General features: G+C 40.1%; 1 protein-coding gene across 1 annotated transcript; it reads left to right on the top strand.

The window, feature by feature from the left end:
- The first annotated feature begins 27 nt into the window (after positions 1 to 27).
- Positions 28 to 24,091, top strand: nup133 (nucleoporin 133). Its single transcript, XM_056234332.1, has 26 exons — positions 28 to 291; positions 843 to 958; positions 2,443 to 2,546; positions 2,630 to 2,734; positions 3,066 to 3,197; positions 7,128 to 7,298; positions 8,361 to 8,516; positions 8,994 to 9,064; positions 9,144 to 9,291; positions 11,298 to 11,448; positions 11,526 to 11,683; positions 12,330 to 12,421; positions 12,499 to 12,656; positions 14,238 to 14,332; positions 14,478 to 14,702; positions 14,777 to 14,896; positions 15,964 to 16,063; positions 17,031 to 17,282; positions 17,394 to 17,527; positions 18,370 to 18,528; positions 20,364 to 20,499; positions 21,152 to 21,270; positions 21,346 to 21,426; positions 21,514 to 21,587; positions 22,099 to 22,187; positions 23,861 to 24,091. The coding sequence occupies exons 1-26, from the start codon at positions 164 to 166 to the stop codon at positions 23,995 to 23,997; spliced, it is 3,411 nt and encodes a 1,136-aa protein (XP_056090307.1). The 5' UTR covers positions 28 to 163; the 3' UTR covers positions 23,998 to 24,091.
- The last annotated feature ends 875 nt before the right edge of the window (positions 24,092 to 24,966 follow it).

Genomic DNA, 24,966 nt, shown 5'->3' with positions numbered 1-24,966 from the left:
CACACACACAGGAGCAGCAGCATGAGCGCATGCGCGTTTGAATGACGCATATTGTGTGCGCTTGACTGTAGTGAGCGCGCGGTAAAAGGTTTGTACAAAGTTTATCGCGTCTCGTTGCCTTCGGATGAGTTTCTGTCCCTGGTAAACAGATCGCGGGTCCAGTATGTTCACTCCCCGCGGCACACCGAGCTCAGGCCGCAGACAGGCGCCTCGCACCGGGGGTCGGAGAAGTGTGAGCGTCGTCCAGCCCGGGCATCTGTTCTCTCCACGCCGCTCCGCTGTCACGGCCAGGTAAAGCACAGTAAACACACTGAGTGATTGCGTTGTGTACATGGTAATCTGAACAAGAACCGTGAGAAACCATTCAAAAATATATATATATATTATATTATAGCCTATATATCGAGTTACCATGGTATTATCATATGATACCATCACTGCACTTTTTTTTGTTATAACAGAGTTTTGTAATGCATTAAATCTTTAAATTCTGCAAATAAAAAGAAAAATTCAATTATAAGTTATTATTTGCTTAGTGTTATTCATATATATTTAATTATAATTAATATAAACATATTATAATATAAAACATATTCAAGTTTCAGTCTGTTTTTTAGAAACTACACAGTGACCAGCTAGTAGCAAATTAGTCTAGTTTTACGGCACTTTTATGATTGCGAAACATTGTAAAAATACATAAATACAAACATATTCAATATTCAGTCGTGATAGTTTTCTTCTCCAATTAATACTGAATATGACCAGCAGTTTCCATAATGTACAAAAAAAGTTTACTTTTGTTTTCGAGCTGATTTGTGAGAGCATCTCTCTTCTTTCTCCAGATCTACTCCCACGCGAGTTCAGAGTCATGCCGTTGTTGATTCGTGTAATTTTGATGTACAGACTTTCGGATCATCTCTACCTGTCAAAGTCATGGAGGCGTTGACCATGGCGGATGGTAAAGATTGGTGTCTTTAACTTTACCGAGCCCTGTGTCTCAAAAAACCTGGCAATCTGTCTACTTGGGTGGCATCTTAGGCACTGGACCAACCAAGGCAGATCTCTAGTTTTTGAGAGCAGATCCAGTGTTGGTATTTGTGCGAAGGCTTTACGATAGGGCTGGGCGATATGACCAAAATCTCATATCACGATAGAAGTCATCTCATATCCCGATAACGATATATATCACGATATACTGTAAAACTTCAAATAATAGCCCGGGCTTTTATTTTCCCAAATCGCCGATCTGCACCGGCTTGTATTTGAGGCAGGCGTCTATGAGACAGGCCTTTCATTTAGTGTAGGCCTAGAGATAACGAAGATTACGTTTTATTTATAAATGTGTTTAACAAATCCGTTAATCTAAGAATTAGCCTAGCCTACTTTATTATGTCTAAAGGGGGTCGCTCACCGGACGAGAAGCGCGCGCGCCGTGTCTATAGCAACTCGAGGTATCGCACACCGGACGCGCGCTGTCAGTTTATGGCCAGCAAATTGTTATGTTTAAGGACATTATGGAATTAAGATCATGTCTGTACTATGTTATGATAGTACTGTACAATTAAATACAATCGTTGCTTAGTCTGCAGTCTGAACACTTTACCTCAGAGCGTCCGTTAACTGAATGAATTGGGAATATCACCTGAAAATCCGATAACAGCATCAATTTAAATTCAACCAGCTGATTTCTGTAAATGAATGTACAACTAAATGTATGTTGCAGCACAGGGTGAAGTCAGTATATACATAACGATAATTGTACATTTAATATAACCTTAGCTTTTAGATTATTGGCAGAATTAAAAAAAATGAAACGATGTGACAGCCATGGGCTGAACAATACATTACTGGTAATATCCATCGAGCCTTATGAACTTGTTGCCCGAAACACATCAAGAAAGAATGAAGGCTATACCCTGTAAAACGATCTCATTCTCTCTCCGGCCTCCGCTAACTCTGCTTGCGCGAACAACTCCGTCCAGATGCGCGCAATCTGCACCACAGAACTGGTTTAAACAGACGATCTGACGGGTTTTAGAAGATTAAATACAAACCGAAACTAAAAAACAGACCAGGCCTCTATTTGAGACTGGCGTTTATTTATCCAAACCACCCTAAAATGGTCAATACAACAAATAGAAAGTTAACCAAACCATCGTTTAGGAACGAGCTCCTCGGTTTGTTCTGGCTGGTTCTTCTCCTGCTCGGAAACACCCGGTTCTGTCACCCCTTCATTCATGCTGTTATTCACGTTTCTGCCTGCATCCCCATGGTGGCGTGAAAGATTGCAGTCATCCAAATTTTTGCCGTAAACAATGTGACACCACGATATAAACGATATGGCATAATATGAAACGATAGGCTTTTTATATCGTCCAACCGATATATATCGTCATATCGCACAGCCCTACTTTACGATGTATGATATTGTGTCTGTTGCAGTGGACGATCAGATCTCTGTGAAGGTGGAGGCGTCCGGTTGGGCGTGGATGGTTTGTGGAGAGCATCTGGTCGTCTGGAAAGTGTCTCAGACGTCTGTGGCAAAGGTCAGAACGAGACACTATTGTTTGCTGCTGCATTTGCTGCCGTGACAGTTTGCATGAACTTTATGCGTTTGCTGTGATTGCAGCTGTCAGTGTGTAAAGACCTCCAGCTGCCGTCCAGTGAGTTTGCGTACAGCGCCGATCTCATCTCCATCAACTCCTCCGGTCCACTCGATCATGCAACCATACAGGTGAGATCTTGCATCTCTGAACGTTACCACAGGAGGTCTAGAGTCAAGTCAAGTCATCGTTATTATATAGCGCTTTATACAATACAGGAAAATAACAGAATCAATAATGCAAACTTCATTAAATATGAGATCTCAGCTGTAAAGCAGCTCTAAAGAACAAAATAGTGCCTTTTTTTAGATCATGTCAGTTCAGCGTTGATTCAGTTTAGTTCAATAACAGTGTCAGAGTTGCACTTAATTGATAGTGTCAGTGCAGTCAAATCCATAATATTACTGAATATATGAATATAAACCCTGTGATGCAACTCTATGCAAATGTGTTTTCTCACAGTCCATCAGTGCTTTGGCCGTGTCTCCGGACGGCTCGGCCCGGTTCTGGCCCAGTCTGGCTCACGAGGGGACTTACTCCGAGATCTCTCTGGACCTGGGTGAACACTTGTGCAACTACGTGGCAGCTGTTAAGGTGGGCTATCAGGCAGTGTAAGAGTCCTATAAGAGGTCCATATTGTACAATTCAAATATTGTGTTTGTAAAATGTAATTTATTCCTGTGATCTCAAAGTGTGCGCACACACATATACACACACATATATATATATATATATATATATATATATATAGGGGTGTAACGATACCCTCATGTCACTATTTTAATACGTACCACAATACTGTACTCACGATATGATATTATTGCCATACTCCAAGACATATGGTAAAAGGTTAACAAAAAAACTAAATTTGATATTACATTGTGTGTGTAACTGTAAATGAATATCTTGGACTTGGTGCTGGAAACCCAAAGCACGGGACAACAGAGACACCAGAGTAAAAATATTCATGATTCTGAAGCTGAAAATACTGAATTATTTTAGACGAATATTGCACTCTGTCACTGACTAGATATATTTAAAATCATGATGGCCACTTTTAACTGGTAACATTTGGCATTATCAGGACCCACAAATATTCCCCCATTGCATTATTATACATTATATTCAACATTATAGATAGTAGTTTAATGTAGTACTGACACCAAAACTCTGTACACAATACATATTGATGCATTTTTGTATTGCGATATATTGTGACACGATATATTGTTACACCCCTATATATATATATATATATTAGGGCTGTCAATCGATTAAAAATTTTAATCTAATTAATTACATACTCTGTAATTAATTAATCTAAATTAATCGCATACACAATCTTACAATTTTTACATGGTACAATTTCTGGTAAGCTACGTTTTTATTATTATTGCTTGACACAAATTTCACGATTTCAATTTAATTTAATTCTTGTGATTTGATGCAATATTGACTCATTTGGATAAATATTAGGTACACAAGATAGGCATTCATTTTTCTCAAGAAAAAAAAATCTCACCCAATGCTGTAAAAATACCATATCAGCTGGTAGTATTTAAGGTTAAAAATAGCTCAAATTAAATATAATGCGTGTTTATTACAAATAACAACTTTGATATAAGTAAAAAATATAATACATATGTAATATAGTAGTAGGCTACATAAATTTAGGAAAACACTCTCTATAGCTCTTTTTTTATAGCCAACTATAACGTGCTATCATATGGTCATGAAATGGCTTTCCTGAGGTAACTTAGGCTAAATGTTATGTGACATAATTGTTCTCCAGCTGTTTTATTGACCTCTTTTCGCGGTTGAAAAACACTGATTGATCGAGGAATATACATTTCGGTAAGTTTTAGGGTGCCCTACTGTATCTTTCAACATTGTTCATTCGTGTTTATTTACTATTAGCTAGAGATGATCGGTTCACGTGCCGCAATAGGGATCTGTCATGTCACATTTACAAGCGCCAAAACGGTATTTATTGTTTGATTTTTGTAATAAAATTGACAGAATCTGAGAGCTGAGATTTTTTAAATATCATAATAACGTCTGTGGTGTCTGTTTCCGTGTCCTCTCTTTGGTGCGCGATTTTTCTGTGCGTGAGAAAATGGTTGTGTGACGTGAGAGCGCGTGAAAAGTTACAACACACACACACACACACACACAAGCACACTTTCTCTCAGACACGCTCACCGACTCACGCACACACTCCTGGATGCTTTGCATTGATGTGGTACTTTAGAGTTGACGAACTCCGTCAAACAATGATCCAAGCAGCGCGTTCTTGTCTCCCTCCTTTTTACACGAATGGTGGCTACGGCTAGAACGGCTCCGCAAAGGTCAAAACGGAATGAATTAATCTGCGTTATTTTTTTTAACGCGTTATTTCTTCTCAGATTAATTAATCGAAATTAACGCGTTATTTTGACAGCCCTAATATATATATAGGTGAAACTCGAAAAATTGTAATATCGTGCAAAAGTTCATTTATTTCAGTAATTCAACTTAAAATGTGAAACTAATATATTATATAGACTCATTACATGCAAAGTGAGATATTTCAAGCCTTTATTTGTTATAATTTTGATGATTATGTACTTACAGCTTATGAAAACCCCAAAGTCAAAATTAGAATATTGTGAAAAGGTTTTCATAAGCTGTAAGCCATAATCATCAAAATTATAACAAATAAAGGCTTGAAATATCTCACTTTGCATGTAATGAGTCTATATAATATATTAGTTTCACCTTTTAAGTTGAATTACTGAAATAAATGAACTTTTGCACGATATTAAAATTTTTCGAGTTTTACCTGTGTATATATGCATATCGTCGCTGCCCGAAGAAACTCACGTATGTCCAAAACGGTTACTTTTCAGGAAGTGAAAAAAACACGTAATTTAAAAAAGCAGTTGAACGTAGCGTTGTCATACTTGGTACGACAACTTTATATGTAACCATATTCTTGCCAGTGTAATGATATAATCCACATTTGACCAAAATCGAGTTTAAATGGACATACGTGCATATTTTACAGTAACGGTGGTCAATACGCGTTTTTTCCAATCATTACCGGTAATTAGAATGACCCAGTCGCGTTTCATATTGACAGATAAATAGGCTACGCTCTTTATTAAATAGCCTACGTCTCAGTTTATTAAATACGCTCAGTTTATTATATGTCTCTTGCAAACTATGAAGGGACAATGAGTCAATACACTGACATGGCAATGCTAGACTGATAGGGGGAAGCACAGGCGAAGCACTGCTACTTGGGCGCAGAGATAGGCTATCAAGCAACACCTGAAATAAAGCTAGCCACAAAGAACCGGCGAAAGTAATGATTATGCATGAAACATTTGAATTGTTGATTTAGTTGATAAATTGATAAAGTTAACGATGCAGACTCGCCATCTTCGCAGTAGCCGTGAACGCGCCTAGCCTAAGCAGAGAGTAGTCAATTTCTTTTAGTTTTTAATTGTTTTGTTTAAAAGTACACATTTCAAGCTTTCTATAGATATACAGGTCTTTGTGTCCTGATTATATTGCCAACTATATTTGCTTCTAATTTATTAATCCAGGCAAATTTGTTGATGAAACATTGATTAAAATGAAGATACAATTTATACAAAACGAAATTTTCAAGCAAAAATAATATTCGAAGATCGCTGGGTATTATTTGATTATTAGCATGTGAGCAAAGCGGAGCGGTGTGATGCTTATAAGTTAAAAAACTTAAACATACGTTTCATATTTATGTTTAAATAATATAATGTTATTTTTTTTATTTCATCTATGTTGATTATATGAAAACGGAACCGCATGAGATGAGTAAGATAGGATCATAAGATGACCAATAGGCCTATATATTGGAAAACATTTGGAATGGGTCAGATTTTGATCTACTAAGTTTTGTTTTGTAGAAAGCCTTTCTTTAAATTTTATTTCGTTTTGTATAAATTGTATCTTCATTTTAATCAATGTTTCATCAACAAATTTGCCTGGATTAATAAATAAGAAGCACTTTATATGAAGTGTGCTTTGATATGATCGTCAACTTTATCAACAATTCAAATGTTTCATGCATAATCATTACTTTTGCCGGTTCTTTGTGGCAAGCTTTATTTCAGGTGTTGCGTGATATCTCTGCGCCCAAGTAGCAGTGCTTCGAAACTTCACGAGACCGGCGAGATGCATCCACAGGGTGGGAGATACGCAGCGTGATTGACAGCTTTGACACCAAATGGATATACGTGAAAATCAGATTACATGATTTCACAACTTTTCATTGGTCATTTAGATAATGTGAAACATGCTGTATACGGAAATGAACCTGGACATTCTATCCGTCGAAAAATCTCAAAATCGGCAAAATGGACATACGCGGTTTTCATCGGACAGCGACGATATGTTCTTGTTTGTGGGGATTGTGCTTGTATAATATCCTTTACTTTTATTATAGGACTTTTCTTTTCTTTTCTCTTCTTCCATGAACTGTTTCTCTTGCTCTTTCAGGGCGGTAGTTTCATCGTGTCATCGTACCGCGGGCACCTGCTCCGGCTCGCCCCGGACTCGTCCGGTAAACTGCACCAGAGGCCGGTCCAGCAGGGGCAGGGGATGCTGTCGGGGATCGGCCGCAGAGTCTCCAGCCTGTTCGGCATCCGCGGCCAGCCAGCCGACCTCACCGTCAGTACCGTTAGATCCAGATCCTGCTTTTCATTTGATTTGATTACTACCTTGTTTAAATTAAAGGGTTAGTTCACCCCAAAATGAAAACTCTGTCAGTAATTACTCGCCCTCATGTTGTTCCAACCCCGTAAGACTTTCGTTCATCTTCAGGACACAAATGAAGATATTTTTGATTAAATCTGAGAGCTGGATCACTCCTCCATAGGCTTCCTAAGGGATTGAACTTGCCGGCCCAGAAAAGTTATGAAAGACATCGTTAAAATAGTCCGAGTGACGACAGTGGCTCAACCTTAAGTTTATCAAGCGACGAGAATACTTTTTGTGCGCAAAAAAACAAACAAAAATAACGACTTGATTCAACTATTCATTTCCTTCTCTGTGGGCCGTGAGATTTCACGTAGTGTAACAGCGCAGTGCTTCTGTGTTGTACGTCACACGCAGGCTCACTATTGGCCGACGCTGGTCATGAGTGTGTGATGCGTGACGTACAACCTAGAAGCACTGCGCTGTTTCACTACGTGAAATATCACGGCCAACAGAGAAGGAAATGAATAGTTGAATCAAGTCGTTATTTTTGTTTGTTTTTTTGCGCACAAAAAGGTATTCTCGTCGCTTGATAAACTTAAGGTTGAGCCACTGTCGTCACTCGGACTATTTTAACAATGTCTTTTATAACTTTTGGGCCGGTCAGTTTCGATCCCTTAAGAAGCCTATGGAGGAGTGAGACAGCTCTCAGATTTAATCAAAAATATCTTAATTTGTGTCCTGAAGATGAACGAAAGTCTTACGGGGTTGGAACAACATTAGGGCGAGTAATTACTGACAGAATTTTTGTTTTTGGGTGAACTAACCCTTTAATACATTTTAAGCTAACTGTGATTTTTGTATATTATGTACATTTCTGAAATACATAACTTAGACAGTTACCTGATCACAGATCACTCTAAATTGTAATGTGGACTCATGCACTTTCTGCTTTGAAACGATGTGTATTGTGAAGAGCGCTACACAAATAAACGTGAGTTTGCTCAAGCGCTGACGGGGTGTTTCTCTGCTCAGGTGTTCAGTGTGTTGTGGGCGAAGGAAACCGGCGGCCTGTACTCTCTCAGCTCGTGTGGTCTCAGTAAATGGGAGGTGGATGAGAACAGTGAGACGCAGGTGTTGAGCTGGAGCACCAATCAGATCATCTCAGACAGCATCACCGACGCCATCTGGGTCAGAAACATTCATTGGAAGCTTTTAGAATTATATAGAAATGAGCTATATGTGATGACTGATGATACTGTATTTTGTTACATAGTATAACAGTTTAAAATAACAGTTTTCTATGTGAATATAAGTTAAAATGTAATTTATTCCTGTGATCAAAACTGAATTTTCGGCATCATTACTCCAGTCTTCAGTGTCACATGATCCTTCAGAAATCACTCTAATATGATGATGTGATGCTCAAGAAACATTTATGATTATTATCAATGTTTAAAGCAGTTGTGCTGCTTCACATTTATGTTGAAAATGATCAATTTTTTCAGGATTCTTTGATAAACAAAGTTCAAAAGAACATATCATTTTATTATAAATGTCTTTACTGTCACTTTTGATCAATTGAATGTGTCCTTGCTGAAAAAAGCATTTAGTCTTCCTATGAAATGACATATATAGGTGTAATAATATTATTTTCTTGTCTTATAGGACTCAGAAAGCAACTACTCAGAGATCAAGAAGGGAGTGAATGTCTCTTATCTGGACATGCAGTACAGCAAGTGAGTGTTAAATATTATGTTCAAATGAAACTAATGCACTCAGACAGTCCATCAACAGCTGATGCTCTGTGTTTCTCAGCGCGGGGCCGGTGGTGTTGGCGGCAGCATGGCATCCGGGCGACACTCCTTGCGTGGCGTATTTCTGCCTGGTCACTCTTGCAGAGAACGCAGCGCCCTCCCCGGACCTGCTCACTGTGGAGGTCACCAGATACAACCCGCCCTTCCAGGTACACCATTCAACCGATCATCTGAATGTGTAGACTGAGAGCTTCTTGAATTAAAGGAGTAGTTCACCTCAGAATTAAAAGTCCCTGATAATTTATTTACTCACTCCCACGTCATCCAAGATGTTTATGTCTTCCTTTCTGGAGTCGAAAAGAAATATCCATATAGTGACTTCAATGGGGTCCAACGGGTTGAAGGTCCAAATTGCAGTTTCAACGGCTCTACACGATCGAATAAGGGTCTAATCTAGCCAAGCCATCGCTCATTTTCTAAAAACAACAACATTTATATACGTTTTAACCACAAATGTTCGTCTTGCACTCGCTGTGATGCGCCACACATTACGTAATCACGTTGAAAGGTCACGTGTGTTCCGGTTCAGAAATGTAGGGTAGAGCGAAAAGCTCCATCTCATTCTCTCCTCCAACTTCAAAATCGCCTGACATCCTTGTTTTACCTTTTTTTTTATATTTTTTTTTAAATGGCATTTGACCTAGTCTTTGCACATTCGCTTTGTAAACACTAGGTCGGCACTTCCGCCTACGTGACGTTTCAACGTGATTATGTAATGTGTGGCGCATCACAGCTAGTGCAAGACGAGCATTTGTGGTTAAAAAGTCTACAGTATATATATTATTTTTTTTAAATGAGCGATGGTTTGTCTAGATTAGACCCTTATTCCTCGGCTGGGATCGTGTCGAGACTTTAAAGGGGTGATGAACTGAGAAATCAAATTTTCCTTGAGCTTTTGACATCTAAGAGGTCATCAAATTATAAGAATATCCTGTAAGTTTCAGAACTGAAAACGTCCTTTTTAGTCCAATAAAAGCTTTTATTGACACCAGGCTCAGCAAACGACTCGTTTTTCAAAGTGGGGAACTATGACGACAAAGAGGATAAAACACCACCCCCGCAGAAGACGATCAACGCCTACTTCAACACGGCCGGTTTAGCCCCGCCCACCGATTCGCGCATTACACGAAACTCATAATATGCAAAACTGTTATCCACTCAAAGCAGTGGGCGTTTACTTCCAAGTTTTCAATGCGAGACGCCCATAAAAACCGAGGGATTTTGAGCTAGGCTCAAAACTAGGGTAGAAAATAGCCTATTACTTATTCATTTTGATGTTTTTGAATGTAAAAACCAAGCGAACGTCATAAGTTGACCTCAGACAACAATATAAAACAATTTAAAAAGCCAGTTCATGACCCCTTTAAAGCTGCATTGAAACTGCAATTTGGACCTTCAAACCTTCAAGTCCACTATATGGAAAAAAATCCTGGAATGTTTTCCTCAAAAACCTTAATTTCTTTTCGACTGCAGAAAGAAAGACACGAACATCTTGGATGACGTGGGGGAGAGTAAATTATCAGGAAATTTGCATTCTGAAGTGAACTAATCCTTTAAAGGTACAATATGTAGGATTTGTTGCAGTAAAATATCCAGAAACCACTAGGCCAATGTTATATATTTTGTTTAGTTGATTACTTACTAATGTTGTTACTAATACTTACCCCAATGTTTCCAACTATTTGTAAATCGTGAGAAAATTGCGATTTTAACCAAGGAAACGGGGCGTGTGAGCAGGGGTGAGGAGTCACCAGCTAATGACGTCATATCCGCGTTACCCTCGGTTTCCTCTCGTACTGCCATAGTAACCATGGCGACAGACGTGGACAACTGGGTTATGCTTAGCAGGACGCTCACGCTGTTGTTGTTTTGTTCAAACATTATGGACCATGGCAAGCAGACTTTGAGACAAAAAGAGGACTAAAACGAAGATCAAAATCTTTCGAGATGCCGAGAGCTCCACGTCTGCGACTAACTTCGACTTGACAGAGACGCGAGTGTTGCATATGCTTAATGCTTTGCGTCATCGATATACGCCTTTGTTATTGTAAGAGGTTAGCGACCCCTGGTGGTGAAAAATCCTACATATTGTACCTTTAAAAGTCATGAGAACGGGATACAACTGAATGAGTTCTGTTCTGGTTTTGTCCGTCAGAGTGAGGACGAGCTGCAGAAGACACGTCTGGTGTTGCCCGAGCCGTCGAGTCCCGCTGCGTACCTCTATAACGAGGAGCTGGTGTTTGCTTGCAGCACGGGAGCGGGACGCGGAGGTCTGGCAGAGGAGAAGATCTCCTTCAACTCTCCAGGTACATCCAGCGGACTGCCAAACCAAACGAAGAAGCTAGTCTTCCTCCTGTAGTTGATCTCGGTCTGTTCTCTCCAGGTGATCGTATCCGTGGCGGTGGGGTGTGTGCCGGTCTGCCGGTGTTTTTCTCCCAGAACAGTGGACTGGTTGCCATTTTAGCAAGAGAAAGCGCTTCCATCCTGCCCGAGACCATGGAGGATTCGCTCTGCACTTCAGTGGCTGGACCTGGACCTGAGGTCTGGAGTCAATTTACTTAAAGCGGGCATGATTTTATATATATGTGTATGTGTGTTAGAGCTGCACGATTAATCGTTAAACGATCACGACCTCAATTCAAACACGCAATCTCATTCCTAAATGACTTGAAGTATCCCAGGAGTATTGGGATATAAGTTTATAGTTCAGATATAAACACTGATGTCTACGGTAGCGATCAAAATAGAGTAAATCACCTTTTGAAAGTTACTTGATGCTTCAAATAACAATTGTATTAATTACATCGTTACACCAGTAGGTGACGATAAGTGACCGTTAGAAAATGTATTTGTCATTGAATCATTCATTCAAGAGATTTTATTTTATTTTTTTCAAAAATGCGGATTCATCCAGTAATGAAACAAGTGAAGTAGTTATGAGTGAGTCGTTGAATCATTCACTCAACCCATTTTACAAAATAATTCAGATTAATTAAACATTTTTACGGTAATAGACTAGACTGCAGCAATTGACATTTTGTCAGAACCTCTTGGAAATTACATGCCATTTTGTTTAGTTGTCTGTTCATGTTTATCAATTTAACCAGAATCGTGCAGCTCTGGTGTGTGTGTATTCCAAATGGATTGTACATTAAATTAAATATATGTATATTTGTCATCTTTTCAGGGCACTCCGTTAGAGACGCCACCCAAAACAGACATGGTGGCACAGGAGGACAAAACTAAACTGCTGAAACAAGCTTTCCTACAGTTCTGCCGGTGAGTTTCCTTCGTGTCACAGACGCTTCTGTCCAGTGGCTGAAGCTCACAGATCATTTGCTGTGTTTGATCTGCAGTCACGATCTGATTGGTGCTCAGAGCATGGTGGACGAGCTCTTCCCCAGCGATGGAGAGGGAGGAGCAGAGCTGGACGCCATTGTGACCCAGATTGATCTGGATCTGGTGGACGACTACCCTGCATGTGACCCCCGCTGGGCCGAGTCTGTTCCTGACGGTGAGAGATGGATGAGGAGACAGACTTTCAGTTCGGCCCGATAAATTAGTTCACCGCAACCGTCCAAAAATTAATGCGAATGAATTACCGTAATACAAATTTCTGGCCATAAATAATTCTTGCCAACCATGAAAGTATATTTTTCATTATTTTTATCATTAAATATTTGAATGCATCATTAATTGCATGAATTAAACAACATGCATGCATAATAATTAAAGGTGCTCTATGTAACTTTTCTTCTAAAATGAATCCTTTTTTTTATTGCCTGTGTGTGAAGGGGTTGTAATCACACATTAAAATGATCCACTTGTCGGGTTTTGCTATTACCTCTGAAGGCCAGTATTCCTATTTCTATGTGAAGTCTCCGGGTCGGATTTACCGCGAAATCCAACGGATGTGACGTGCATGCGCGCTCCCGAGCCTCTCTCCTTATATACAGTCTATTGTAGACGGTCAGGGAGTTACGTCCGGTTAAAGGCGCACGTTTTTCGGCTTATATCTCAGTAAATCTTTGATCAATATTCCCAAGACTCTAATCGTTCGTAGTGCTGGACGGGGCCTTTCGAACGAGTCCACCCCCGAGGTCCAACTCGCCCGGCTCCCCGAGTTATAGCCGTTCGAAATTGGGGGTCCCAGCGAACGGCGATCCGGTAGGGGGCATCACCGAGGCCCGACAATCTAGCGTTCGGGCAAGGGTTCCCCTGGGACCTCCTCCCCCGAATTTGAGCTCTCTGGGTCTTTGCGTTCCAGAGATACGAGCGATTTTCTTCTGAGATCGTGACGTCACCGGCGTCCGCAATTTTGCAGCGCGCCCGATGGTTTTCTGCTAATATCTCCGCGAAAACACCACCAAAAACTATGGAACTTATATGGTTCTTTTCAGCTCGACTAGATGGTCCCAACGAGCTCGGTGCTCGCCGAATCCGTCTAGTATTCGCCGAGATATTTCAGAAATAGACAGTATTGTCTATGAGTTCGAGCACGAGCGCTCTTGTAAAATTTGGTTGCAATCTGAAACATCACCACTAGAGGCCGCTAAAAGTTACATAGAGCACCTTTAATATTATTATTACTATTTAATGAATTCTATATTATCATTTTATATGTATGTGTGTGTATATATATATATATATATATATATATATATATATATATATTCATTAAACGCAAATAATTAAATGAAATACAAGTACAAATAATTTCCAAAATTATATATATTAGATTATTTATTATGAGTTAAATAATAATACAAAAAGTAAATTATATATACTGTGTGTGTGTGTGTGTGTATATATATATATATATATTATATTTATTTTTTTATTTTTTGAGTGAAATTATTTATTCATTAATTAACTATTTAGCATTTTTTGCCTATAAATTCATGAGATAATTTCTGGTCAAAATACACCCGTCACTAAATCACTATTTTTCTTTTGTGTCTTTTTGTGGAGGGTATTGTTCGCATGTGTTGTCACGTTGACTTGAAGTTAAATTTAAGAAGGTACATCCAAGGGTTACATTAGTTAATTTTGGACCCTGGTCAATGTGTAAACGATTGTGTGTTTTGTCCTGTAGAGGGCGCTGGATTTACACTGACGTCACTGATCCTGCTGCATCAGTTGGAGGATAAGATGAAAGCTCACCGCTGCCTCATGGACTTCCTGCTTCAGGTTCCTCAACACACACACACACACACACACACACACACACACACACACACACACACACACACACACACACACACACAATCTGTGAGACACGTTTCATCCCTCACACAGCTCTCAACAGTGTTTTTTCTCTCCGTCTGCTCTACAGACAGGTCTTCTAGACCGCCTCACTTCCACAACAGAGCGCTGGTCCCCGATGGCCACGCGACTCTTGCTATGCGAACATGCAGAAAAGCTCTCGGCCGCCATTGTGCTGAAGAACCATCATGCCAAGCATCCCGAGCTGTTGAACACAGCCATCCTATCAGCCCTGAAGAAGAACAGCGCCGAAATATCAGCCAACCTCACGCCCGCGGACGTGTTCTTCAGAGAGGTGCGAGACTTCAGCCCCCCGTTCATCGAAACTCGAATGAAGGACACGTATTTATCTCATGTGTGTCCCTCCAGGTGTCTCAGATCTCCTCCATCTTTGAGTGTCTGTTGGATGAGGAGGAAAAAGCTTTAAAAGAGCATCCGGATGCCGCCAGGTGGGCCGAGGTCGTTCTCAACGTCAATGACATTGTCAAGGTGCCCAGATTTTTTTCACCTCTTCATTAAATCATGCAGTCAAATCAGTGTGCCAGGTTGAACATATCGAAGTGCTCGTCTTTTATTCCCTAAAGAGAGAAAATCTGAGGCCTTGTCCACATTAATACCTTTTCGTATGAAAACGCATCTTTTTCTCTCCTTTTTGGCCTTCTGTCAATACTGAGACAGCGTTTTTAGCCACGAAAACGAAGCTTTTTGAAACTGCCGTTTACGTGTTGTGGTGCGGACTGTGAAAACGGAGGTATTTAAAAACGATGACACATGTTTAGTCATGTGACGCATATTAAACCCATAGATATTCATGTTTATACGGGTATTGTGCTTGTTGAGTGCTATTCACTTTCACACAGTTTATTTATTTATTTTATTTGATCAGGGACAATGCACAAAAACCATTAATCTAAGAAAGAAGAGATGTCATGTGCCAGGTTATAGCAAAAATGCTAATTTCCGCCTTCCGTTGCTAAAATATGTGACTTTGCAAACTCTTCATATCACAGGCCTGCAAAGACGACAGAAAACTCACTCGCATTTGCTGTCCTGATGAAACACGAGAGCAGTTTTAGACCAAACATATAATGATGAGTGAGAGCGACCTGACGCATCAGTGAATGAGGAGATATATTACTAAATAAAATGATCCTGTCAGAAGAATTGCGTGATAACTTATTTATTTTTCTGTCTGGATCATCTCAGTGAGCGTTTATAAGGGTTTACACATGCGCTGTAACGTTTCAGTGAGGATGAGAAACCTTTGGAAAACACTTGAAAGAGCTAATGTGGACTAAGAGCATTTTGAAACGAAAACGTTGTTTTCAAATCTGTTCGGATTCATGTAGCATACACTTGCACGAAATGAATTTTGTAAGCGCTTAGAAGCCACAGGTGTTTTCAAACATTAGGATGCTGCAAAAATCTTGTTGAAAACAGTGTATACACGGACTTAAAGCTACAAAAACTCATGAGGTCCACGAGAATATTTTGCACATCATCTTCCTGGTCCCTGAGTTTGTTCAAATGAGTAATCATCGTGTTTTGTGTGGTAGGATATGCTTCAAGCAGCGGCACAGTACCGAGAATCCAAAGCATCTCTGTACAGAGGACCAGAGAACTGCAGCCCTGAGCCCGAGTACATCCCATGGACAGGTACACACACACACACACACACACACACACCACTGAATGGACTTCCTGTGCTTTTCTGTGTTACAAATACTAAAGCAGCTCTCCATCAACATGGATGTCATAGCTTGTCCATCTTCCTCTCTGTGGTCATTAAAAATCCCAGGATGTCCTTTGGAAAAAGATTAGGGGTGTAACCCCGGCATCCTGGCCAAATTTACCCAGTGGCCCCTGTCCATCATGGCCTCCTAATCATCCCCATATTTACTGATTAGCTTCATCACTCGGTCTCCTCTCCACCAGTAGGGCCGTGCGTCCACCAAAGCGTTTTTAGCCAGCTGAAAACGCTAGACGCTCTGCTGAAGACGCCTAGCTGTGGGCGCTTGAGAGCGTTTTGGCAGCGCAGCGTTTTTTCAGTTGAGACGCTTTGTTGCTATGATACAGAATATCCGCAGCACAGTTTACTTGTAACTGATTTCGCAGATAATTTGTTTCATACTAAAAATGTATTTTTCATCCATTTTGTTCGGTTAGCTCTGCTGGTTGATGTCGTTGTACAGAAAGAATGTTGTGGCAGTTGGTCGGTGTGGTATTAGCCCCGCCCCTCCTCCACTGTGATTGGACGGCTGGGTAAAAAGTGACAGTGATGAGCGCTGCGTTTTACCCAAAGTTGAACATTCTTCAACTCTCGGCGACCTGTAAAAACCGCTGATCGCTTCAGCGTGAAAAAAACGCTCAGTCCATCGTTACGCTCATGGCGTTCTAAAAACACGGCGCTCCCATTGAAAACAATTGGAAAAATACGCCAGGCGCGTAGTGGACACACGGCCTAAGCTGGTGTGTGGTGGGCGTTCTGGCGCAGTATGGCTGCCGTCACATCATCCAGGTGGATGAGGAGGTCCCCCCCCCCTTCCATATGTTAAGCACTTTGACTACCTGGAAAAGCGCTATATAAATGTAACAAATGATTATAATTGTAAAATCCTCTCAGCCTCAGGAGGAGTCGGCGGGGTTCGGAGCGTCATCACGCGGCAGCACGAGCTGATCCTGCACGCGGCGTACCCTCACGCTGACGCAGAGCTGCGCGCCGTCCTGAGCGAGCAGCTGGTGGCGCTGTTGGACTCTCTGCTGAGCGGGTACGTGGCTCAGCTGACGTCGCTCCGCCGCTCAGGACAACAGGAACGCTACGACACGCTGGAGAACGAGTACACGCAGAAGCGCTCGGAGCTGCTCGCACCTCTCTGTGAGTGATTCGGGGATTGGTCAGTTCACCTGTCGGTCAGATGGTCTTTCCCTGTTTAAATGGCCAGATTGTATGATTAATACACGTGTGTGTTGTGTGTGATTCTCTCAGTGGAGTTGGGTCAGCATCAGTGGGTCGCAGCGCTGGCGGAGAAATACTGTGACTTTGACATATTGGTGCAGTTGTGCGAGCGGACGGATAACCAGAGTCGACTGCAGCAGTACATGGTCAAGTTTGCTGATCAGGTAACAAACCCAAATATGGTAAATGTAAATGGACTGCATTTATATAGCGCTTTCACACACCCAATGGCCACCAAAGCGCTTTACATTTTGCCTCACATGCACCCATTCATACACTCATTCATACACCGACGGCGGTGTCATAAACATGCATCACTGTTCAGAAGTTTGGGATCTTCAGTACAATTAATACTTTTATTCAGCGAGGAGGCTTCTATTCCTAATAAACGTTATTCCTAATAAATTTTGTATTCCTAAGATTTCTATTCCTAATAAACGCTGTTCTTTTGAGCTTTCTATTCGTCAAAGAATCCTGGAAAAAATGTATCCTGGTTTCCACAGAAATATTTTCAACTGTTAATAATCAGAAATGTTTCTTGAGCATCAAATCATCAGATTAGAGTGATTTCTGAAGGATCATGTGACACTGAAGACTGGAGTAATGATGCTGAAAATTTAGCTTTGATTAAGCAATATATTCAACAAAGTTTATAAATTGTAGTAATAATTCACTATATTATGGTTTTTACTGTGTTTTTGATCAAATTAATGCAGCCTTAACAGAAGAGACTTATTTCAGAAACATTAAAAAATGTTTCTCTTTTTTCAAACTTTTGATCATTAGTGTATTATCAGAAGATGTGTTTATATAGTGTAGTTGAAGTAGCTTTTGACTAGTGCACTATATTAAAATATTTGTAGAACTGTGCTTGTGTTAGGTAATTAGATTAAAGAGCATTGCAATGCATACGGACGCTTAGTTTTTTTTGCAAAACTAAAATCCCAGATGGGTTACAGTACCTGTGCCAAATGCATTTACCCACAGTCCTCTCTGTTCCCTGTAGAACTTCGCTGACTTCCTGTTCCGCTGGTACATGGAGAAAGGCAAGAGAGGGAAGCTGCTGTCTCAGCCAATCGCAACACACCAACAGCTGGCCAGTTTCCTGCAGGCTCACGATCACCTCAGCTGGCTGCATGACATACATGTGCAAGACTATCAGAGAGTAAGAGCACCTCTTTATTTATATATATATATATATATATATAATACACACACACACATATCCATATACAGTCAAACCCAAAACTATTCAGACCCCAGATATAATTTTTTATATTTTTTTACTAGTGGGTGCAGGACACTAGGGGTGTGACGAGATCTCGTGCCACGAGATCTAGCGAGACTAAATATGACGAGATTTCTCGTCGAGTGAAAAAGCTGTCTCGCGATATCCCCATTAATATTCCACCGCTACACTCACATTCGCCTAAACTATCGTTTTGTTGTTTTTATAAAAAAATAAAAACCATTATAAACTAATGCAAAAGTCTGCTCTGCTCATCCAGCGCGAGTTGCCGTTGCAATCAGTGCAGCACGAATCACAGTTCACTGATCGCGTGACGATGGCGGAGGATTCGTTGCGCAACAGACTAAACGTCTGGTAAATGTCTTATCATTTAGAATGCGCGCTCAGCACCGCTGCTCCCTATACGCGCGGTCACGAATTTGTAAGTGAAAGTAAAACACAAGCTCCCTGATGTGCATTGCGCACAAATTAGGCTGCATACATAAAATAATCCGTCTCCCAATACCCATCTCTGGACTGTTTATTTGCGGCTCTGGTCTCTGTTGGCACTGCGAATATTGAGAGAGCACTGTAACGTACAAAGGACAACAGACAAGGGAGGCTCCGTTTCTGAACTTATAATCGGAACGCAAGAACAACTGTAGAGACAAACAGCCTCGTTTCTCTCGGCCTTTTCCGAACTCACCGCATTAACCCTATAACTGCCGGTGCAAAATAAAACCGCAATTTCACAACAATTATAAAGAGTCTGTGTGCTAACTTTGATTATGGTTGCACTCGCACTTATTGTTTGCACTTAATAAGACTAAGAGAAAACAGTTATTTATTTTTGTTATTTATACGGTTTTTATTTCTCTGTTAAATGTGTGTTAAAAGGAGTTCAGTTAGGAGCTCACACACAGCCTCAATCAGAAGTTCTGAAAGCTCTTAAATGTACAGTAAGGTCTGAAGAGACTAATGTGAAATTATACAGGAGAAAAGCCAGTCAATAAAAACCTTTTACAGTGCTTGAATATTGTTTTCTTTCAATGCATTTGATAATTCATACTCATAAAGTAGACCTGAAATGACATGCATTAGAAGATTATTAGTTAAAACATTGAAAAATGCACCTGCATACTATTTTTCCAGCCATGAATTTTGTCATTGAGGATTTCTGAAAAATTGTGCAAAAATCTCGTCTCGTCTCGTTCTCGTGAACCCAATCTCGTGTCTAGTCTCGTCTCGTGAGATAAGCGTCTCGTCACACCCCTACAGGACACTATAGTTCATTTATGTAAGCGAGGATAGCGAAAATAAAGTAAACTGTGACATATTATACCCAAAAATTCTTCATACAGATACTACCAGTACAAAATTCAATACAAATTTGGGACCAAAAATTGTTCAGACACTTTGAGCTGACCATGTTTTGCTGGGTTTTTTTATTGCTAATGCTCTTTTCACACACAGACTGAACAACATGAAGCATTGCTTGGTAATTGTTTGAGCTAAACTGGTATTATCTAATAGTGTAGTTAAATTTAACAGCTGACAGATATTCAACATAATCCATCTGTGAGAGTCTAACAGAAGGACCGACAAAACCAGTGAAATATGAGTTCTTGACATATTTTCTAAACTATAGCGAATAAACTGTGATAATGTGAGAAATTTTGATGGTGTCTGAATAAATTTTGGTTTAACTGTGTATGCCTCCATGGGTTTACTGACACTTAAAGTGTTGAAAATGCTTTTTTTTTTCACGACAGGCCCATCGTACCTTGTACAGTCAGGCCAACACAGAGACGCGATACTTCAGCAAGAAGAAGACCCTGCTGGCCCTCAGCAAACTCACGGCCCTCGCGTCAGACATGCCTGAAGCCGTTCACCGCAGACAGCTCACCGGTCAGTCATGTGCCGTCATATGAGTTCGGGAAACTGTTGAGAGAGTCTTTTCTTCGCTATTGTGACGTATATCCGAGTGAAACGGCTTCTCGAACAAGAACAAATGTAGGGCGGGGCTTGATTTTGTCTGTGGGGAATTGATTGGATGGTTGTGGTTTGCTATTGGTGGATCTCATGTGAGTGACAGGTTGCCCCGCCCTCACGCCAGTAAGCGCATCATCATCAGAGATGCTGTAAGGGGAAGTTATTTTGATGAAAGATTATAAGGCACATTAATAAAAAAAAAAGTGCATAAATAAATTATTTATAATAAATACGGCAATATTCCATTAATAAAATAATTTTGATTTCATGGTGACTTGTAAACCTGCTATAGTCCATATAAAATGGATTGCATATATATTTTCTCTTCTTGATATGCATTTTTATTGTTAGTACATCAACAAAACGAGGAGCTAACGATGCACGGTTAATTGATGCTGTTTGTATTTTCTCCTCCTCGTGTAGAGACTTGTGTTTGCTTAGTATGTCTGGCCTAATGGTTAGCATATTCGGCCTCTCCAAATAATTTTTTCCCTCTCCAAATAATCTCCCGAGCCACCCAAATATAATTTTCTGAAAGTATTGAAATGATTGTGTTGTGTTGGTGTAGATATAGTGGAGCAGGAGCGGTTTCTGCTTCATCAGGAGACTCTTCCTAAACAGCTGCTGGTTGAGAAGCAGCTGAACCCAGACAGCATGCCTCTACTGAGCCCTCATAACCTCATTACTGTGAGTAAAACACTAAAATACCTCGCTACTCACGCACAGTTGTGATTCCTCATCCTCATTCCTCTTTTCCTCCAGCTGTACATCTGCGACGAGAACCGCGGCGCCAACGAGTACGACTTTAAGAAAGCTCTGGATCTGCTGGAGTACTTGGAAGAGGTATCTGTAAATGCATAACAGACCGCATTTAAATAGAAGTTACTTTCAGAAGCACGCGTGTTTCTTACATGCTTTCATCGCCTGTAGAAGGATGCGGTTGATATTGACGCCCTGAAACGAGAGATCTTCAGTAAAGCCTTAAAGAAAGACTGGAAGGAGAGGTGAGCATCATAAAACTCACTGAAATGAGATGTGTGTGGGTGAATGTTTCATTTTACATTCACAGTGAGTTTGTTTGGTTTTTTTGCTCATATGAGACTAAGATCTGTTTTTTATGACGGCACAAACCACATGGAATCTGATCTTTTCCATTCTGATTTGGGCCACTTCCTAAATTAAATCCCATACAGGTCAAATGTTTTGCAATGTGACCTCAGTCTGAACAGTTATATCAGAATAAATGGGACTTAGGTCACTCGTCTAGATCAACATTCGTCACAATTCTGTGTTGATGGAAGTCAATCCCAAAGATTTTACATACCGGTAGTTCTTTGGTCACTTGGTGAATGTGGAAGACGGCGGTGTATACCCGGCTATGTGTAAATGTGGCCTATGTGAACACAGCCAAACAAAAAATCAGATCTGAGCAGTAAATCAGAATTGAGCACTAAGGCTTGCAGTGTGAACGCAGCTGGTCTTGCATTGACTAACTGATTACTTTATTGATTGCAGTTGGTCATCTTCTGATGATAATGACGATCCTCTAGAAGCAGCCAGAGACAGCACTTTCATCAAGATCCTACAGAAACTCATTCAAGAAGGTATGGTGACGACTCTTGTTATACGAGTAGCCATTTTTCTATTACCCTTCAAATTGCGCAAATTGCGAATTGAAAATACGCCCAATGGAAACACGTCAATTTCGCAAAAACTCCCATATTTTTTTACGCTCGCATGAGGTGGTTTCTATGGAAGCTTGTTTCCGCCACAGAATGAAAAATAAAAAAGGTAATTGCGACTTTTTATCTCACAATTCTGACTTTTTTTCCTCACAATTGCGAGTTTACATCTCGCAATTCTGACTTTATTTCTCAGAATTGCGAGATATAAAGTCAGAATTGCGTGATATAAAGTCGCAATTGCGTGTTATAAAGTCAGAATTGCGAGATAAAGTCAGAATTGATTGATATATAAAGTCGTAATTGCGTGTTATAAAGTCGTAATTGCGTGTTATAAAGTCGTAATTGCGTGTTATAAAGTCAGAATTGCGTGTTGTAAAGTCAGAATTGTGTGAAATAAAGTCGCAATTGCAGGTTATAAAGTCAGAATTGCGTGAAATAGTCTCAATTGCGTGAAATAAAGTCAGAATTGCGAGATATAAAGTCAGAATTGATTGATAAAAAGTCGCAATTGCGTGTTGCAACGTCACAATTGTGAGATATAAACTATTCTGAGGGGGAAAAAGTTTGTCTTTTTTCCCCTTACAATTGGCCTGATAACTCGCAATTGCGAGTTTATATCTCACAATTCTGAGAAAAGATGTCAGAATTTCGAGATATAAACTCGCAATTATGTGTTATAAAGTCAGAATTACGAGATGTAAACTCGCAATTGTGAGATAAAAAGTCTCAATTCTGTCTTTTTTTCTTGCAATTGCGACTTTATTTCTCATAATTGCGTCTTTATATCTCGCAATTGCGACTTTATTTTTCAGAATAGCGACTTTATATCTCGCAATTGTGAGATAAAAAGTCGCAATTATTTTTTTTTTTTTTTAATTCGGTGGCGCAAACAACCTTCCATAGGTTTTTCAGGCAATTCGAAAAAGGAATATTTTGCAAAAGTGCAATGGGAATTTTTTTTTCCGCATTTACAGGTCACCTGACGTACGTAACAGTCGACCATTCTTTAAAGAAGGTGCGGTGTGTTTGGACAGAGTTCTTCTTTAAACTCATAAAAGACAAGAGTATCACAGGAATACTGGATTCTAAACCTAAAAAAAAAATGCCAAATTTATCAATACATTGAAGCAGATATGAGGGAGAAACACCCAGAAACACCTCATATGTGCCGCTCCCAAGCATAAGGGGTTTTCCTTGCCATTAAAGCTTGGATAATTAAAAAATATCCATTCAAAATAATGTCTAGTGCGGTGGCTGGGATATACATAAACCTACCAGCATCCATTTCCATGATGTTTGGAATGACTTATCGCGAGAGGAAAAAATGACATTTCAGTCGCATAACATCAGTTAATGGAAACGCCGTCATTTCACAATAGTTTTCTATCGACATTTAGAAAATCTCGACTCTTGCGCAAATCTGTAATGGAAACGCGGCTACGGGTGCTTTAGGGCTTATTTAAGGTTTGATTTGAGCAGATGTGAAGTATAAAATATAGTATCTGACATCCAAAGCATGAAGAACGCTACTTTAGTGCATGCAGTGCAGAATCCGCATTTACAGCAAGTGTGTGTTGTGTTTGTGCACACAGGTGTTTCTCTGCAGTCGTACCTGCCTGAAGTGAAGGACCTCCTGCAGGGAGACGAGCTGGAGAGTCTGAAGTCAAAGCCCTACTTTGAGTTCCTCCTGCGGGCCAATTATGAGCACTACCTGAAAGCTCAGATATGACATCACATTACTACTGTGTTTCCTTGTTAATATTACAACTTTGTTTTGTACCGTTTCATAAACAAATAAATGATTACATGATCCAACACTTAAATTAGCTGAATAAACTGTATTTCTGTCATTTACACATCAATTTCAGTGGTTTTCTTCAGCTGCAAGACAAAAGGCCGTGTTGATTTGGCAAAAGATATAGAGAATTTTAACTGTAACGGTGGCACAGTTCGGTTAACACAGACATAAATGTTTTTACACAGCAATTTTAATAGTATACTTTTATTCTAGGGGCTGAGGCGGGTCAGAGTCTATCATTACGTCTTTACACTGAATTTTGAGCAGGCACAGATCAGCCTTAACTCAGCTGTGTAAAGTAGATAGGATAATAAAGACAAACGGGTGCCAACCAAATGGTGACCTTTACACTGCAAAGGTGTCAGAAGTGCTTCTGAAGTGGCTTGAAGGCATTTATACACCAGTTACAACGGCATGCTTTGATACTAGTGCCTGAGGCGGGTATAAAACAGGGTGGCCGCGGGTCCTTAAAAAGTCTTAAATAAAGTTTTCCTAAATAAAAGGCCTTAAAAAGTATTAAAATGTCTTAAATTCAGATTCGATGGGTCTTAAATATTTCTGGTCACATTACCGTTAAAATTTCTCCTGTCTGACGGACCCAATGTCCGTCAAATAACCAGCGAAGCGTCGAATCGCGAGAATGATTCTGATTTCATTACATAAACAGCGATTGATAATGATTATGTATTTCTGGTAGCGCTGTTGAGACTAGCCTGTCTTTGTGAGAGATTTTATAGTGATAAATTAAAACAAACGAGCATAACAGCACATGAAAAAACGCACAGAAGAAACATACTGAGGTAAAAATTGAGTTTTTTTTATTTATAACATAACATGACGGGAGCTATTTTGCTGAATATTCTCACGATTGCAAATGTAACATTGATTTTAGTTCAATAA

Source organism: Rhinichthys klamathensis, unplaced genomic scaffold, assembly GCF_029890125.1.
Source record: "Rhinichthys klamathensis goyatoka isolate OS25496 unplaced genomic scaffold, OSU_Roscu_1.1 h1tg000393l_1, whole genome shotgun sequence".
NCBI classification, from domain to species: Eukaryota; Metazoa; Chordata; class Actinopteri; order Cypriniformes; family Leuciscidae; genus Rhinichthys; species Rhinichthys klamathensis.
The sequence above is the reverse complement of the archived record's forward strand: the minus strand, read 5'-3'. Positions and strand labels throughout refer to the sequence as shown.